This window comes from Notamacropus eugenii, chromosome 3 (assembly GCF_028372415.1).
Source record: "Notamacropus eugenii isolate mMacEug1 chromosome 3, mMacEug1.pri_v2, whole genome shotgun sequence".
Classification (NCBI taxonomy): domain Eukaryota; kingdom Metazoa; phylum Chordata; class Mammalia; order Diprotodontia; family Macropodidae; genus Notamacropus; species Notamacropus eugenii.
The window spans coordinates 55,156,527-55,173,183 of NC_092874.1; the positions used below are offsets into that span (position 1 = coordinate 55,156,527).

Sequence of the window (16,657 nt, forward strand, 5' to 3'; positions counted from 1 at the left end):
ATCTAGCACATCTACAGCACCACCAAGTTGCTCTACTTTGCACATAATAAGTGTTAATAACTTTTTTTTTGCACACAGTAAGTGCTTAATAAATGTTTTTTTAATTTGTTCATTTACTTATCACTTCAGTCTTTCAAACTGTCTTCCTACATTTTCTGTGTTTTATACATTTTGTACATTTATACAATAAATATGTATTGAATTGAACATTGTAGCTAAAACAGAAGAAATATGAGTAAGTACTTCTTAACAGTGTTCTCTTTCATTTTAATGCTTATAGATGTAAGTCCGCACACTGTACCCTTATCAACATGGGACATTATGAAGCAGATTGTTTCTAAACATGGAATTTCTGGATTATTTGCAGGTAAACCTCAAATTTACAAGTCATTGAAAAAATTTTTAAATAGAATATTCATTTAAAATCCCTCAAATTCCAAGTTTTATCAAATTTAAGAAATAGTATCTTCCATATTTACTTTTCCTTCTGTTTTTTTTAAGTTTTAGAAGTTGATGTTCAAATAATTTAGACAACATGCATATTGCATTATAATTCTAATAACTAATTAGCAGGGAATTTATTATTCTATAAATATTTAATGAGGTATTTAAAATTAAAAAGAATACCACATAATGTAAAGGAGTGGTTAATTATTAGATTTATATGTTTGCTCAGAATTCTTCATATGATTCATGGTATGTGACTTAGTATTACTTACTGTCAGATTATAACCAAATAAAAGATAATTTCTCATTAAAAAAGTTAAAAATTACGCTCTTGATTTTCTTATTCTTTTTTTTAGGACTAATTCCCCGGTTAATTAAAGTTGCTCCTGCTTGTGCCATTATGATCAGTACATATGAATTTGGGAAAGCTTTTTTCCAACAGCGAAACCTCAAAAAACAGGAACTCCATACTTCTGGCAGTATGGACTTGAAATAATTATCATGGTCATATTATTAGCTGGAAGATTCTCAGAAATGTGTAAACTTCAGATCTATTTTTAAATATCTTTTTTATTTAAAAAGTATTAATTTTACAATTCTAATTATAATTTAATAGCAAGTTTTCTATTTTATCCTGTCTTTGGAAAAGTTTAAGAAACTTCTTTGAGTATCCATAATCCTTGTAAGAGTATTAGAAAGGAAAAGAGACAAGACAGTAAAAATTTTTTATTGAATTCTAAATTTTCCTGTTATCTGTTGTCTCTTACGAGTCTGTCATCTGTACGTAAACCATGATAGGAGTAGAGTTTCAAAAGAAAAAGCTAATAAGTCTTTTGTGCTTATCTTAATCATGTACACAAGTATTTATTTTTTAGTGAAATGGAAATGGAAGACAATTATCAAATAGCATCGTGCTAGCACTTGCCAAATATTACCATTGTGTTTGTATTTTTAATTCTAATATTCCTTAGTTTTTTGTTTGTTTGGGCCACCTATACAGAGTAGGATTTCTTCTGACAAACCATAATTGTTTTATCCAGAGATAATCCTTTTTTGCCAGTATAAGCAAAAGTTGTACATCTTTTGCTGTGTTCTGCCAATTTTGAAGAATAAGGATACTGTTCTTGGGAACTTTGTGCTCATTTCAAATTGTGGTTCAGCCTTGCTGTGGGGAGCCGCACAGAATGTATTGCTTTAGAAAACTGTTCCTCTGCATTTAGTTCGGATGAGTTGAGCCTGGTTTGTGATATGGAGAAGGTAATTGCTAAGAACTACGTAGGGTACTTTAGGTCCTGTTGCTATTGAGGTAGAAGAAGTTAAAAAAAAAAGGCAGCTTTTCACTACTTTCTGATGCTTCTATTTCTATACATTTACTTTTGCACTAATGACTACACTATACTGAAACGGGTAAGATTTGGCACAGAGTTCCTGTACTTTTTATTTTGTGATTACTACATTTCATTGTTATTTTCACTGTTTTTCCAGCTTCGTTTTGTAGACTTGTTCTAATGTGATAGATTATCGCATCATCAGGGGCTAAATATTTTCATGTTGCTTCCAGATTTCACAAATTACTACATTTCACATTAGTATGCTAACCATGAAAATAAGCAATAATCAATTTTATTTTAAAGAAACTTTTCTTGTTATAGGCCAATATTGTGTGACTGTCAAAATGAAATGCAGGACAATGTCATGACAAAATAGGATGTAGGATAAATTTTTAAAATTACTCTTTGATCTTTTTTTCCTCAGAATAATTTATATGAGACAAGCACTTTATTGTGATCTAAATATTTTTCGTGAAAATGTGAAAAATTTCCGAATGGAATAGTTGAAGGAAATGGGTATTTAAATATTATCTGATAAGAGTTAGAAAACTAATGCAATCTATACTAAACTAAGAAAGTGTTCACATATTTTGCTAAAATAATTTTGTATCTCTAAGTTTTGAATGTAACCATGTGTATATTTAATTTTATCCTATGTTGATTTGTCTTAGATTTGGAAACAGTATATATGTATATTTGTTTTTAATTCATTTTCATTAAAGATTTTGCTTCCTTTCTTAACTTTTCTGTAGTGCTTTTTAATGACAGTATTCTAAAATTTCGTTAAATTTAGCTATATGAATGATATGCTTATACACAATGTAAGTTTATCTAGGTTACCACTTACTAACAAGCTTAAAATCCTTATTGGCCCCTATCACACTTATTTTATTATTTCTATTTACACCGATTGTGAAATGAAGATAATGTATAAGTCTATATTTTTAAGTAGTAATCTTTTCTCCTGTTTGTATTTCAACTTCAACATCATATTTGTTAAATTTCATCTTTTTATTTACCTTGAATTGTTTTTGGTATAACTAGCAGTTATTTTTAAAAACATAGCTAGATTACACACAAAGATATAATCAATGAAAAGCAACTGAATTGCGGTTCTCTGCACATTTGTAGAATGAATGCTAGGCTTGAAGTCCAGACATGGTTTCAGAACCATACTTCCTGTATGACTTTGGGTGGGTCACTGAATCTCTCCAGACCTCAGTTTCCTCCTTTGTAAAGAGACGGTTAGACCATATGTGCTTAAGTCCCTTCCAACCACAAGCCGTATCATTTTCTATAGAGAAGAAATAGAAAATTTTCTTTAATTTAAATAGGCTTAACAAGTTATTTACGGATCCTCTATCATACGTGGTAGTGCTGGAGATACAGAGATAAAACAGCCCTTGCCTTTAAGGGGTCCCAAGCCTCCTGAGGGGATACACCATGAAAACAGGTCACTAAATACAAAATAGTATCACAAGATAGAGAGTTGCTAGTACCTTGTTGTATCACAACAGCCCTCATTTCAAAGTGGGCTCTGAAGAAAGCTAAGTATGGCAATATAGAACATCTGACAGTCCAGAAAGAGCAAGATGGAACTTTATGGGGATAAAAATTTCATACTTCTTAAAAATCTTCTTTTAATTGAAGACATAATATGCTTTTAGCAAGTTAGAGTTAGCTTTATGTGAGTGTATGACCACATTGTATCTCTGTCATGGTTCAGAAGTAAAGAAGGATGTTTTAAAAACAAAAACCAAAAGAACCTTACTTTTATTGAAGAAATTACATAAACACTGTCTAATCAATGGAGTGCTGTACTCAGATTTTTGACCTTTGGAAAATTCAAGGAATCAACTATGTCATTCAGGAATATCATCAGCTTTCCTTAAAGTATATCATACATGCTAATTTTCTTGGTTCCAGAAGGAATATAACATTTGTTGAGAAGTCTGAATGTACTGCTTCTTAACTGCATGTCCTTAAATTTGATTTGTTTCTGTAAGGAAAAAAGTTTTTTCTTGAAGTATTCAATTGGATAGCTTTATTAGGTGTGAAACAACTTTTGCACAAGTGAGTATCTGCTTAAAAGTAATCCTTCTTGTTAGATTATATCCATTATATTTATTTACCCTAATAGAAATCCATTTCTGGTTTAAATTATTCCTTTTGGGGAGGAGGGTATCCTCCTACAGCAATTTAGTGTCACTTTAAAAGTTTCCAACTGGCTCCATAACGGTGTGAATAAACATAAATAAAATAATGAATAATAAAATAAATAACTTAAAATATTTAAAAATAATCCAAAGTTTTTGATTTGCTTAAAATATACTCTGGAATAGCTACTGTGACAGCTGAATAATCTTTGTTTCCTCATTTCCAACAGTTAATGTTGCAAGAGAAGCAAATGTTGCAAAAGTAGACTTTTCCCCCTACTCTTAAGAAAGCCAAGTGATTTCTCCCAGATAACTATTCTTAAGCTCTTACTGTTTTGGCAAAAAGATAAACCAGCCCACCTCAGTTCATTTAAGAAGAATCTGTAGTGTTATAGGCACTGTATGCTTTTATATGCTTTTATATCCTTTTATAGTTATATTGAAAATTTAAGAAATTTTCCCCCATTTGTAAAAGTAAGATTTATTATTAAAAATAAGGCACCCTACAGAGCGCTATCATTTAATCCTCATAAGGTCTCTGACATGGAGATCCTGGGTGTTATTTGCCTTATTTTGCAGTGGAGAGAACTGAGGTTCAGGAGGGTTTTGATTTTGCTCTTGCTTGCAAATGTAGGTGTCAAATTGGAAACCACAGAGAGCATAAAAATGGACAAAAATTTTACCTTGCTTGTATCACTTTGTTTTAGGGAGCAGGGAAATAAATTACTTAATATTTAGAAGGTTTTTTTAATTCCAAAGAATTTTCATAGATATTTTATTCTTAAAGATTTAAGACACTGAAGATATAGGCATTCAGTGACTTGCTTAGGCTTCCAGAGCAGAGAGGGGTGATCTAGGATCAGAAGAATCCTAGTCTCAAGGTCTCTTGCTAAGTTACCTCACTAATCAGTAGACAATAAATAACAAGATTCGCTCCTTATCTAACATACTCATGGCAAGCACGGAGAAAATGAAAGCTCTTTCAATCCAGAACCTTAGCTTTGGCACCTCTAGGCAATAAAAGCTTGATAAGATTGTGCTTAAAATAAATAGATAATGATACTTAGTTTTTACTTCTATTGAAATGTATTTCTCCAAATAAGTATCCATTTAAAAATATGAAGTAGTAAATTCTTCCCATATCTTATATTTTGGTTAGAATTAGCTTGTAGAGAAGCAAAGGAAAATAGTTACTACTGATGGCTATAAAATGTTTAATTTACATGCAACAAATATATATCAAGGCAACAAAATACACCATACAAGTTTTGGCATTAATTCAACATTCATGATATTTTTTTCCTGAACAATGAACATTGCCTGAACTTAGAACTGAGGCTTGAGACATAGTCAGTTTTCTCATGCAAAGACATCTATAAATTCTATGACTATTATGAAATGACCTGTGTAGAAAGCTGAAATTCCACAAGTTCAAATGAATTTTACTCCAAGAGCTCCAAGAAAGGGAGCAAGACAGAAGTAAAAAAATCGTGATTGTGTCTTTGATATGATGAGTTGAGAAAAATGTTTAATTCTGCACACAGTAAAATGTAAGAATGCACAATGTATTGACCAGATCTGTTAAATAAAATCTGAATGCTTTAAGGATTCCACCTTTTTTACTGTATACTAAACATGTATGCAAATTAGTTATTTAAAAAATAACTTAAAAATAGAATGTCATAAAGGTAGGTTGATAATTACAATAAATGATGCCATTCTCGGTGGCAGATCTTGTGAAAGTAGCACTATTAATCCAGGACCAAGGCAGACGTTAAGTAGGCAGTCATTTAATTGCATTGCCCCTACAACTATTACCAAAATCTGCCCTTAGATCCTTCCTTTGTATCAAGTTAGCTTAAATTGTAAGTTATCGTTGTAAGAGAGAGATGAGAGGGAGATAAACTTGTTTTTAACATCAGGATTCCTTTTCCCTTACTCCTGCTTATTCCACTTACAAGTACTATTATTCATTTTTGCTGTAAATTATTAAAGAGGCCAGGTAACATCTAAGTAATTCAGTAAATTCCCACGTTTGTTTAATTTCTATTCCAAAGAATAACTAGGTTAAATTTCTGTTACTCCAACTACTTCTTCATGAAATGAAGTAAATAAATAGTGCCAAGTACGTAAAAGACCTACATTATTCTGTATTTTAAAATATAAATCACTCATGCCCGTCATAAACAAAACCATCTCAAAACAAAGATATGAAGTCCCCAGTTCTATTGCCGTGACTTCATGTAAACAATTTAAAAAACTTCTTTGGCACAACGAAATATAGACTATGCTCCCCCTCCCCACCAAAAAAAATTAGCTATAGAAAATAAGTCATCTATTTTTTACTCTAAGTATAGTGGGATTTATAAATAGATGATTATTTGCAGCCATGGAAGCTGACGCCTGGAAAGTTAATCCACGGCTTATTTAGAATACACTCCCTACCTGTACACACCAAAATGTGAAAGTTAATTATCAGATGTTATAAGATTTAGGCCAAATTCATTTTTATAGATGAGAATACTGATTCTCAGAGAGGTCAATGATCTGTCCAATGTCATGTAGTAGGTTGATGTTATCATTTGAAATATGGAGCAAATTTTATTAATAATTTTGTTTTTAATGGACTAGTGTAAGTAATTATGAAGCCTGGAAAAATATATTTTATTGCTGTTTAATACTGGAGAGAAAAAACTTTAGTGTGGTATATATGATTTTATCAGATATGCTTAAATGTAAGCCATCCAAATTGTTTCTAATTTTTTAGAATTTTCTCCATGATTTCACAGTTTTTCGTGTGTGTGTGTGTCTGTCTGTGTGTCTGTGTGTACACACACATTTCCACATGCGTGGCAATTTACCAGCTATGTTTTTAGAAAATTAACAGGGAAACCTGGCCAAGGAATTTACTTAACATTTCACTAAAGTGCATTTAGGTTATTATAAATCCCCTTTTCACGGACCTTATCAAATACATTATCAACTGTCTAAAAAGGTAAATGTCTATAAAATTTACAAAAGGTAAAGTGGAATGTCAGTATCAAGTGGTAAATGTTAAAAACAGAAAAAGTATTTCCAAATTAATTGAATCAACTTCTTCAAATTCTGAACAGTACTGACAATCTTAATCGTACGTTAGAAGACATTTAAGCATTGGATTACAACAGGTATTCAATGAAAACCTTTAGTTGTGAAACAGCCTAGACTGTGAAAAGGCAAGGAGGAGGGACCTAATGACATTGGGCCATGGGGGCCAGGGTAAGGAGTACCATTTATAAAAAACATTGCCAGGAATGTTTACTCTCCGTGCTATGTAAGTATATATTTGGTGATATGCAAAGATGTGTGTGTTACATGGAGGCAGAGTGTCTCTGTGTCTCCAGTGAACAGGAACACAGGGCACAGAATTTTCCAACCTTGCCTAAGGCAGACAACTGCCTCTTTGGGTGGTGTTTTTCCTTGAAGATGCCATCTGCATCAATACATGAAAATGCTTTGTTTAAATCCTATGCACTCTGGTCTTTGTAGCTAAAAAATATTTAAATAAATAAAGTGAAAAATCACTTGAATAGTATGTGCATTTTGAATTGTTTGGGGAGCTATCTGGTTTAAATTTTTGTTAAAATCTTTATCAATTCACCTTTAAAAATTGCACATACCTTAGAAACAAGGAAAATCAGTTAAGATACTCTTCACTGAGAGTATATGAACTGGTTTCTAAATAATAGCATATAAACAAAATCTTAAAAAAGCATGTAACTATTTGCTTAAGACTAATTTCTTCCCAGCAGTCAAACTCATGGAATGTAGACTGAACGTATGCAACATAAGAGATCTTTTCTGGCTGCCATCTCATTCTCTTTTCAAGATGGAGTTAAGCCCGGACTGGTCATCTCTGTGGTGGGACTTGCAAGGTAGTCACTTGATTTCAGGCTTGTTAGAGATTTGTAACTTGCTACTGAGGTTAAGGATCCACAGAGACCAAGTAATGAGGGAGTATCTTCTTTACCTGGAATTCAGAGAATAATAAAACTTGAGTCACTGTATGTACTTTAAAAATTTTTTTGCCTGTAAAATTGTTATTGAGAACTACCACATGTTAAAATCCTTCCAGTGTAAATATCACTATAATACTAAAAGCATGCTGCATCAAGATCTTAACTTTCACTATTTTCAACATTACTGCTACAAACCTGTCAAGAAGATATATATTTTTCATGCATTTGATATGTTGTGTAATTTTGAAATACTTTTCATATTCAGAAGTTCCCCCCAAATGTAAGGGTACTAAAAAAAAAAAAAGGCAGGTTTAGTTAAGAGAATTCAGATGGGATGATACTAAAACTGCAGTACATCTTGATGCCTTTTATATCTTAAGTAAGCTTCACAGCACCTGAATTTTTGAAAGTTTTCAAAAAGAGGACTATAGTCTAGGTTTTAAACCTGGCCTATTGCAAAAGCCTGCTGGTGAGCTGGCCTTGCCTCCACTCTCTTCCCACTCCACTCCATCCTCCATTCAGTCACTAAAGTGATTTGACTAAAATGGAGGTCCAGTCACATCACCACCCTCAAACTTCAGTGACTATGTATTTCCCATGGCTCTGGAGGAGAAAGTGAGACTGGTGACCTTGTACAGCCCTCCCTCATTCAAATCAAAGTCGACTGCAAGTCATGTCATCATCTCCCTGATGTCATGATCCTCTTAGAGAATGAAGGACAAATACAACAACCTCAAGGAACAAATAGGAAATGCTTTTTGGCATTCAGAGCCATAACCTAACCACTTCCTGCCTTTCCAGGCTCTTACATATTACTCAATGACACACTTTGATCCAGTGACACTGGCTTCCTGACTGTTCAGCAAACAAGAACCTCCCTCTCAGTTCCAGCCACTTTCTCTGACTGTCCCCCAGGCCTGGAATACTCTTCTTTCTCCCCACTGACCACTGACTTCCCTGGTTTCTTTTACAAGAAGCCTTATCCAGCCCCTCTTCATTCCACTGTTTCCCCTTTTTTAATTATTTCCTGTTTGTTCTATACACATTTGTTTGTTCGTTGTCTCCCCGATTAGACTGTGAGCTCCTTGAGGGCAGGGACCGTCTTTTGCCTCTTTCTGTATCCCCAGCACTTAGCACAGTAGGCACTTAATGTTTTTTGGTTGAGTGATTGGAGACAGAAGCCTGGGTTCAGATCCTGCCACAGATACTGTGTGATCTTAAGCAAGTCACTTAACCGCTGAGATCTTTAGTTTCCTCATCTGTAAAATGGGGATACTAATACTTGCAGCTATTGACAGGGGACATAAGGACACAGGAGAATGGTGGCCTAGCCCTTATTAAAGCAAATGCCTTTGATTTAGCCACTGTCCAGGAAAGGTTCTGAATTAGCATCCATTCCTCACCCCCGGACTCTGATGGGCAGAAGTTGGTGTCAATGGTGGTAATTTCTTCCCTTGACGTATATGTGTATCTGTGTGGGGGTGTATATATATATAGACACATATATAGGTATGTGTGTGTATAGTGACATGTCCACAGAAGTTCTCAGATGCTTCTCTACAGAAGGCTGGTGACCCTGGGTTCCCAAGCTCCACCAGGTCCCACCCAGCTGGTATGAATGTAGTAATGGACTAGATTTGGGTTGGAAGAGTCTGGCTCTCCTCACCTGTCTCTACCCCCACCTACTAAGTCTTAGAGAACTTGTGCTTTGTGGCAGTGATGGGAACAGCCACACTGATAAAATGACAGGTACTTGATGTGTTGAAGTAAATGCCTCACTTGTGAATCCTGTAACTTACAGCTTGCATGGCCTTTTTCACATGGCATTTGTATGACACTGCAGATTTACTTTCACTTTCAGTGAATTAGCACTAAGGAAAGTCACCAGACAGGCAAAGTAGGTTTATGCTTTCCATACCTAGAACAGGAATAGCCCAAAGCTTGATCTAAAAAAGAAAAAGCCCCAGCCAAAAATAAATACACACATGTAGTGTATATATGTATGTGCCTATACTTATATCCCATCCCAGTTGTTAGATACTTTGCACAAAATAGGTACCATTAAAACAATTCCTTGGAGGATTTCTAGAAATGTGCACATTGTAACTGAGTTAAGGGGATTCTTTTAACAAGGAGGTTCCACTTGTATGGCAGCACAACTTAACGGACAGAACTTTAGAGAGAAAAAAGGGTAGAGCAGGAAGAAGTTCTCTCCCTTGTTCTGACCCTCCCTTTACAAAGCCAAACAAACAAGAAATACAAACCTCACTTTCCTTTTAGCCAAAGCTAAAGCCCAGAAAATCTTAGGTATAATCATATAAATAAACCAAAATGCCTTTTCTATTTCTACCACACATACTACCTAAGTAACCCTCAAAAATTTCTAGTACCTGACCTTTACAATCAAAGAGTTTAACAGAGTTTGGATTAGATTAACTAATACATTTTTGGCCCCGAAGTACTAGTACTTCAAGGATTTGTGACAGTGGGGGCACATTATTCTTTTCCCCAATACCAAATGAAAACTTTTACAACACAGTGGATAGACCTCAGGAGTTGTTACGCTGACATCGATGAAAACACCAGTGATGTAAGGGGATAAGCCAGAAACACTATCATCCTCCTGTTGGAGCTGTGAAATATTCCAACTATATTTTGGAAAACAATTTGGAATAACAAGATAAAAATGGCTCAGTTCATACCCTTTCACATACTAAATCCCACTAATGGGCACAAAAAGCGTAGTGACAGAAAAAAACTTAAACAGAGTAGAATATACCCATTATTGAAGTATGTCTGACCAAACTGGTATGTAAAGGTAATGTGATATCGTTACACCTTAACTTTGTGACCATGGACAAGTCACTTAGCCTTGTTGGATCCGATCTCTCCATCTGTGAAATGGGAGTGTGTGTGTGGATTAGATGACCTCTGAAGGCCCTTTCAGTTTTAAATCTATGATTCTAAGAACTGATAAATATGAGGGATTCAGACAAAAAAGAAAAGACTTGCATGACCTGATACAGAGCTAGGAAAACAACATACACTACGATAACCATAATTTCAGTGAAAATGATGTGCTTTAAGGTTTATAAAGTGTTTTATGTGTATTACCTCAAAATAGCCCTAGGAAGTAGGTGTTATTTTTTATGCCATGTTTGCAAATGAGCAAACTGAGGCCCAAAGATATTTAAGTAATTGCCTAGAGTTACATAGCTAATCTGTATCTGAGGCGGGATTCAAACTCAGATCTGCCTAACTCCTATGTTAGCACTGTGACACCTAGAAGCCTAACAACATTAAATGACACCCAAATGAACCAACATTTGTTCTGGAACGCCAATGGTGCAATATCCTCTCTTGGTAGAAAGATGATGAACCATTTGAAGGTAAAGTGTTGTATATATACTGTCAGGCATGAGCTCTGCTTGGGTTCACTTTTGTGTTATTATTATAAGGGGTTTACTGGGGGTAGCTGGTAGTTACTGGGAAAGTACTTTTGTAACAAATAAAAACATCAATGAAATATTTTTAAATCCCTGCTAAAAATTACTGATCGTATAGTAAATCTAGTGATAAACTTTTGCATTTAATCACTTAAAATAATGATAGGTAACATTTATGTACTGCTTACTACATACCAGGCACTTTACAATTGTCTCATTTCCTTTTCACAATAGCCATTATTAGGATCAAGAAACTGAGGCAAAGAGAGATTAAGTGACTTGCCCAGGGGTCCCATAACTGGTGTCTGAGGTCACATTTGAATTCAGGCTTTTGTGATTCCAGTGCCAGTGCTCTAGATCTATCTACTGCACCACTGAGCTGCCCCACAAATACCTGGCTGTTGCAGTGTATAAATTCAATGTTTTATCTCATATCAAGTTAGCAGATCTTGCGGGAGTAAGTATTGTAGAATCTTGCAGATAGGAGGTCAATAGATCATCAATGCAGATCATGAAGAAATCTCAGAGGTTATTTCTTCCAATACCCCCCTCTCCCAATTTGACAGAAGAAACTGAAGTGATTTGCTCAAGGACACAATAAGTGTTTGATAAAGGAGTTTTGAAAACCACAGGCTGTGATCAAAGTTCTGTTAGACTAACGTAATGGGGACTGAAAAAATTGCTTAACAAATTCTTGAGTGAACACTTACAGTGTTTGTGATTGGCCACAAGATGGTGCACTTTGGTAATTTATAAAACGATGGTATTGGCTAATCTCAGTTCCCTTTCTTTTAGGCACAAAGGAATTTACAGGCAAGCAGTGAGGTGTTGTCAACAGATAATTATACAGAATTCTTGAACTTTTTTCTGCATTCCACTTTAATAAAAAGGAAAGTCACAAGAAACAAGCACACAGTGGGGATTCAGGTTGGTTTGTTGTTTTTAAAATCTCCTCATTTTAAAACTGATGTAATATTAAAACTGGACATTCCAAGCCCAATGTCTTATACTTGTATCGACAGTACTGGACACTTATCTTCCCCATGATGGTCATGAGGTACTACAGCTGGGCTCTAGTGGAAAGAACACAGAACTTGGAAAGGTTTGACTGCCATTTAGTAGCTCTGAGGTCTTGGGGAAAGTTACTTAACCACTCAATTTTCTCATCCGCAAAATGGGTGAAATATCATTTGTAGTGACTACCTTATGGGCTGCTGAAGATAATTGTTTGTAAACTATAAAGCTCTAGTTTAGATTATCTGAAATCATCCTTATCAAAGGATATACAGCCAGGAGTGTGTGGGTAAACATTTAACAACTGGTTCTCCAGGCTTAAAAAAAAGTGTAATGCACGACACACTTTTAAGTTTAATCGGCATTAACTCTTTCTCCATCACTTTTTAAACCAACAAAATAATAAATCATGGCCTGATTTGTAGTGTTTATAGACTTCTAAGATGTAAGTGCTCCTATTGAAAATTTAACAATCAGTTTTTGAGCTGGCTCCATCCAGCATATCCCCATTACTGAGTACTAAAAGCAGTAAAGTGAGTTAATATATTCATATTTTTTCAACAAGATCATACATTTAGAGATGGAAAGCACCTACAAAGTCATCTAGTCCAAACCTCGTTTTTAAAATAAATGACTAATCTGAGGCCCAGAGAGTTTCGGTGACTTGCCCCAATTGACTCACTGGTAATAAGTGCCAGAACCAGGAGGCAAAGTTAGGTGGCTAGACTTAAGTCATCTGCACTTTCTATTATATCATGAAACAAAAGATTGTTGATTAATCAGAAAATTTAATTAACCATAAGTAGCCCATTCCTCGAGCTTTTGTTTGACTTTTTGTTGTAGTTAAATGTATGAGAGAAAAAAAAAAGAAACCATTGTCTCAGTGTGGTGTAGCTGACAGAAAAAGTCCTGGATTCAGAGGACTGTCATTTAAATTCTAGATCTATGATTTCCTACCTTTCTGACCTTGTTATTTAAATTTCCTGGGTCTTCTGTTTTTGTAAAATGAGGGTATGACACTAGAAGATATTTAAGGCCCCTTAGAGGCCCAGGTAACCTTCCCAGTATGCTCTGCAGGAAGTCCATCCCCAAGAGCATATTCTGATTCTCTAGCAAGGTAGTAGAAGAAAAAGAATGCTGCAGGTAAACACTGCTTACCTTCACTTAGTAAATTTAACATGTCTTGTTTGCCATCTCCATCCTGTGAATGGGCTGGACCCAGAGATGTCTGAGATAGACTAACTTCTGCTGATAACTGATCCAGACTTTGAAAACTCTTGCTGTAAAACAGGAATTGAAACAACATTTGAATTTCCTCCCACACACAGTCGGAATTTTTTTTTTAAATTTATTGACTGGACAAATTTCTCACCCACATTTTTCCTTAACTCTTTTAAAAAGATATCCTGACCTTCAAGATCTCTACCTCATTTTTAATCTCATTCTTATCACTAAATAAAAAAAAAGGGAAGGGGAGTTATATTTGTGAAACAAGTTCCTATCTTTATACATATCTGAGCCATTCTGGGTAGTTAAAGATTTAACTAGGTTAAGTGACTTGCCAAGGCCTCACAGCTACTTACCATGTGGAAAGATATATGGGTTGCAAATCTTCAAAGAATTGGAATATCAATAATTCAGCATACTATATAAAAAATCTAGTGAATGTAATCTAGTATTTATTTGATGTTCCAAAGGCACTTCAAGATCTTATTAAGTCTTGAGATTCTCACTATCAGTTATCACTGTGATACTGAAATGCTGGTTAATGGAATATCTGATAACATTTTGTTGTATTTAAGCACTAACAAAATAACTTCCCTATTTGGACCTCCTTTATCTGAATACTATATTCAGGTTTTTTTCTCTGGAAAGCTATTCCATTACAAATGTATTACAATGGAGGAAAAATGGCAATTTTCTTTTCAAAATTAAAAGGGTAAAGTTTCCTACCATTTCCCCTACTTAGTCCTTCAATATAAAACTGAATGTTGAATCTTTGTATTTAACTACTTTGTTTTATGTGTCATTTTTTATTATTTCTATATTTAAGTAATTCAAGCTACAAATATTCAACAGATATTTAAGATTAAACCTCAGTTTAAAAAAATAACCAAAATCTACTGTATTGTTTTCCAGTAATCATTAGGAGTATTTTATATGAAATATTTCATTGAGAAGCAGACAGAATTTAAATTCTATTCTGCTGTAACTGGTTCTCCATATGTTTGTGCAGAAATAATCCTAGTTGTAACAAATAAATGCTAGGAAGGGTTAAATTTAACTCTGCCCATCAAAACTCAAATTAATCAAAAGGCCCCAGAATGGCAATGTGAAAAACCAATTTATAAAAACAAGGTCCCCCGTTTTTCTGTAGGCAGAACCCAGCAAATGACTCACAGCAGCATTTTAAATGGCCTTTGTCGATGTTTTCCAGATCAGTTTTATTAAGAAAGAAAAATGAAAGGGTTTTATTAGGAAAGAAAACACAATTTAACTTTTTTCTTTCAGAAATGAAGCACATACTTCTATAATGCAAGAATCTTTCCAGCATGTGAAAGTAGTGTTCTTCTTTTCTTATGCAATCGCTTTCTAAGCATTCTCAAGTATAAAAAAAGATCATTCTCAATTCTGCTATTACAGGGTTCTGCTGATAAGACAATAGAGTCTTATCAGGAAAGTATATTTTTGGTTCTACTAAAACTCAGTAGTTAGCCTGACTGGGAAAGATGGATCATTGCAAACATACTCCTTTTCACTGGTATTTATGATAACAGAAAAATAAGTATTTTAGATAGTTTAAGTAAAATAGGCTTATTGTCAAAACAAAACATTAGCTGGTTGATTATGAAAGAAAGCATAGACACAGAGAAGGCAAGGCAAAGTAGTATGGTGGAAACAGCACTGGGATTTGGCTTCAGAAGACCTAGGGGTATGAGTCCTGGCTTTTCTAACCTTAGCTTTAATTTCTTTTACCTATAAAACAGGCTTAGCAATATTAAGGTTGCTGTAGACCTCAGATGATATAATGTATGTAAAAGATCTCTTTAAATTTAACATAAATATAAATTATTACATCCACCAAAGTAGATTATGACTCTTCTACCTGTAAAGAAACTACCTTCAAGAATTACTGAGGCCAAAATCTTGTCAACCAGTAGCCAGTCTATCAATATGTCTCTCTTAGCTTAGCTAAGTTGGTCCTTAGAGGACAGTTACACTACATGTAACTGGGTCTGTACTTAAAGACTTTCCAGCTTGCAGGAAGCTGCCATCTGTTTTGCCAGCATGGCCTTTGTAAACCTAGGGTGATCTCTCTACCATAATGAGGATCTATAAGTAGACCTTCAAGGGAGGCTTCATAAGGTTAATTTAAAAGAATCAGTTTTATTACACGTATTTTATCCTTCAAAAATGGCTAATGGTTTTTAAAAGGAAGCAAACAAACACACTAGGCTACTCAGCTATGTTGAAACACAGGTGGTGGTGGTGTTTGTCCTTCATTTTGGAAGAAGACCAATGAGATCATGGGGTGATGTCCTGACTTGTGAGAGAATTGGATTTCAGTGAGGCAGAGCTTTGCAAAGTCATCAGCCTCACTCTCTCTTCCAAAGTCATCCAAGTCTAGGGGCAAGACGAAAGTCAAGATGACTGACAATGGCCCAGGATGCAATGGATGACCTCAGTGTCTTCAGTGTCTGACCAAGCTCTAAGCTCCAGAGCCTGCTTCAGCCATCTTCATGGCCACTGGAACAAATTGTTCTCATCTGCCCACTTTGGTGGGAGGTCTTCCCATACTAGGAATATACACCCTCTAACTCACTGGTTAGCCTATCTGCCAAGATGGTTTACTGAACTGTGGCTGCTGTGCATGTTACAGCTTCTTGGAGCCACAGTTGAGAGTTGGATGAAGGTGGACACCAAAGGTGGATGAGAAAGGCTCAGCAAACTCTCATACCAGGTGAGCTACTCCCAAATACCCCACACATCCCAGAAATATAGGTATGTAAAATATAATGATTGAATGAAATGTGAATAGAATTACATGGATTTTAAAAATGAGTACTGACAGTCCAAAAGCATAATCTTTCTCAAAAACCTAGGTGATCCTCAATAACAAATACCAAATTGAAAAGAAACCTTCATTGTCTATTAACTATGTAAGTAAGAAAGCTTTCTGTTGAAACAACTGATTTGTCCATTATAGTTGTGTGTTGACTTTGAAAGCCAACTTGCTTCATCTAAGAACTTGATCGCTCATTTTA

The 16,657-nt window shown here is 34.8% G+C and overlaps 2 protein-coding genes across 6 annotated transcripts in view; one reads left to right on the forward strand and one right to left on the reverse strand.

Moving 5' to 3' along the window:
* Nucleotides 1-2,519, forward strand: part of SLC25A40 (solute carrier family 25 member 40) — a 43,271-nt gene extending 40,752 nt beyond the window's left edge. For all 3 annotated transcript variants that reach the window (XM_072651604.1, XM_072651601.1, XM_072651603.1), the window contains exons 10-11: nucleotides 281-367; nucleotides 804-2,519. In XM_072651604.1, the coding sequence (XP_072507705.1) occupies nucleotides 281-367; nucleotides 804-943 (227 nt within the window). In that variant the 3' untranslated portion in view covers nucleotides 944-2,519. The remainder of the gene's footprint in view (nucleotides 1-280; nucleotides 368-803) is intronic.
* Nucleotides 2,520-7,665: 5,146 nt separating this feature from the next.
* The window catches only part of RUNDC3B (RUN domain containing 3B), a 116,701-nt gene continuing 107,709 nt past the window's right edge, over nucleotides 7,666-16,657 (reverse strand). For all 3 annotated transcript variants that reach the window (XM_072651600.1, XM_072651599.1, XM_072651598.1), the window contains 2 exons: nucleotides 13,551-13,672; nucleotides 7,666-7,943 (listed from right to left, as the gene is read on the reverse strand). In XM_072651600.1, coding sequence (XP_072507701.1) covers nucleotides 7,798-7,943; nucleotides 13,551-13,672 — 268 coding nt within the window. In that variant the 3' untranslated portion in view covers nucleotides 7,666-7,797. The remainder of the gene's footprint in view (nucleotides 7,944-13,550; nucleotides 13,673-16,657) is intronic.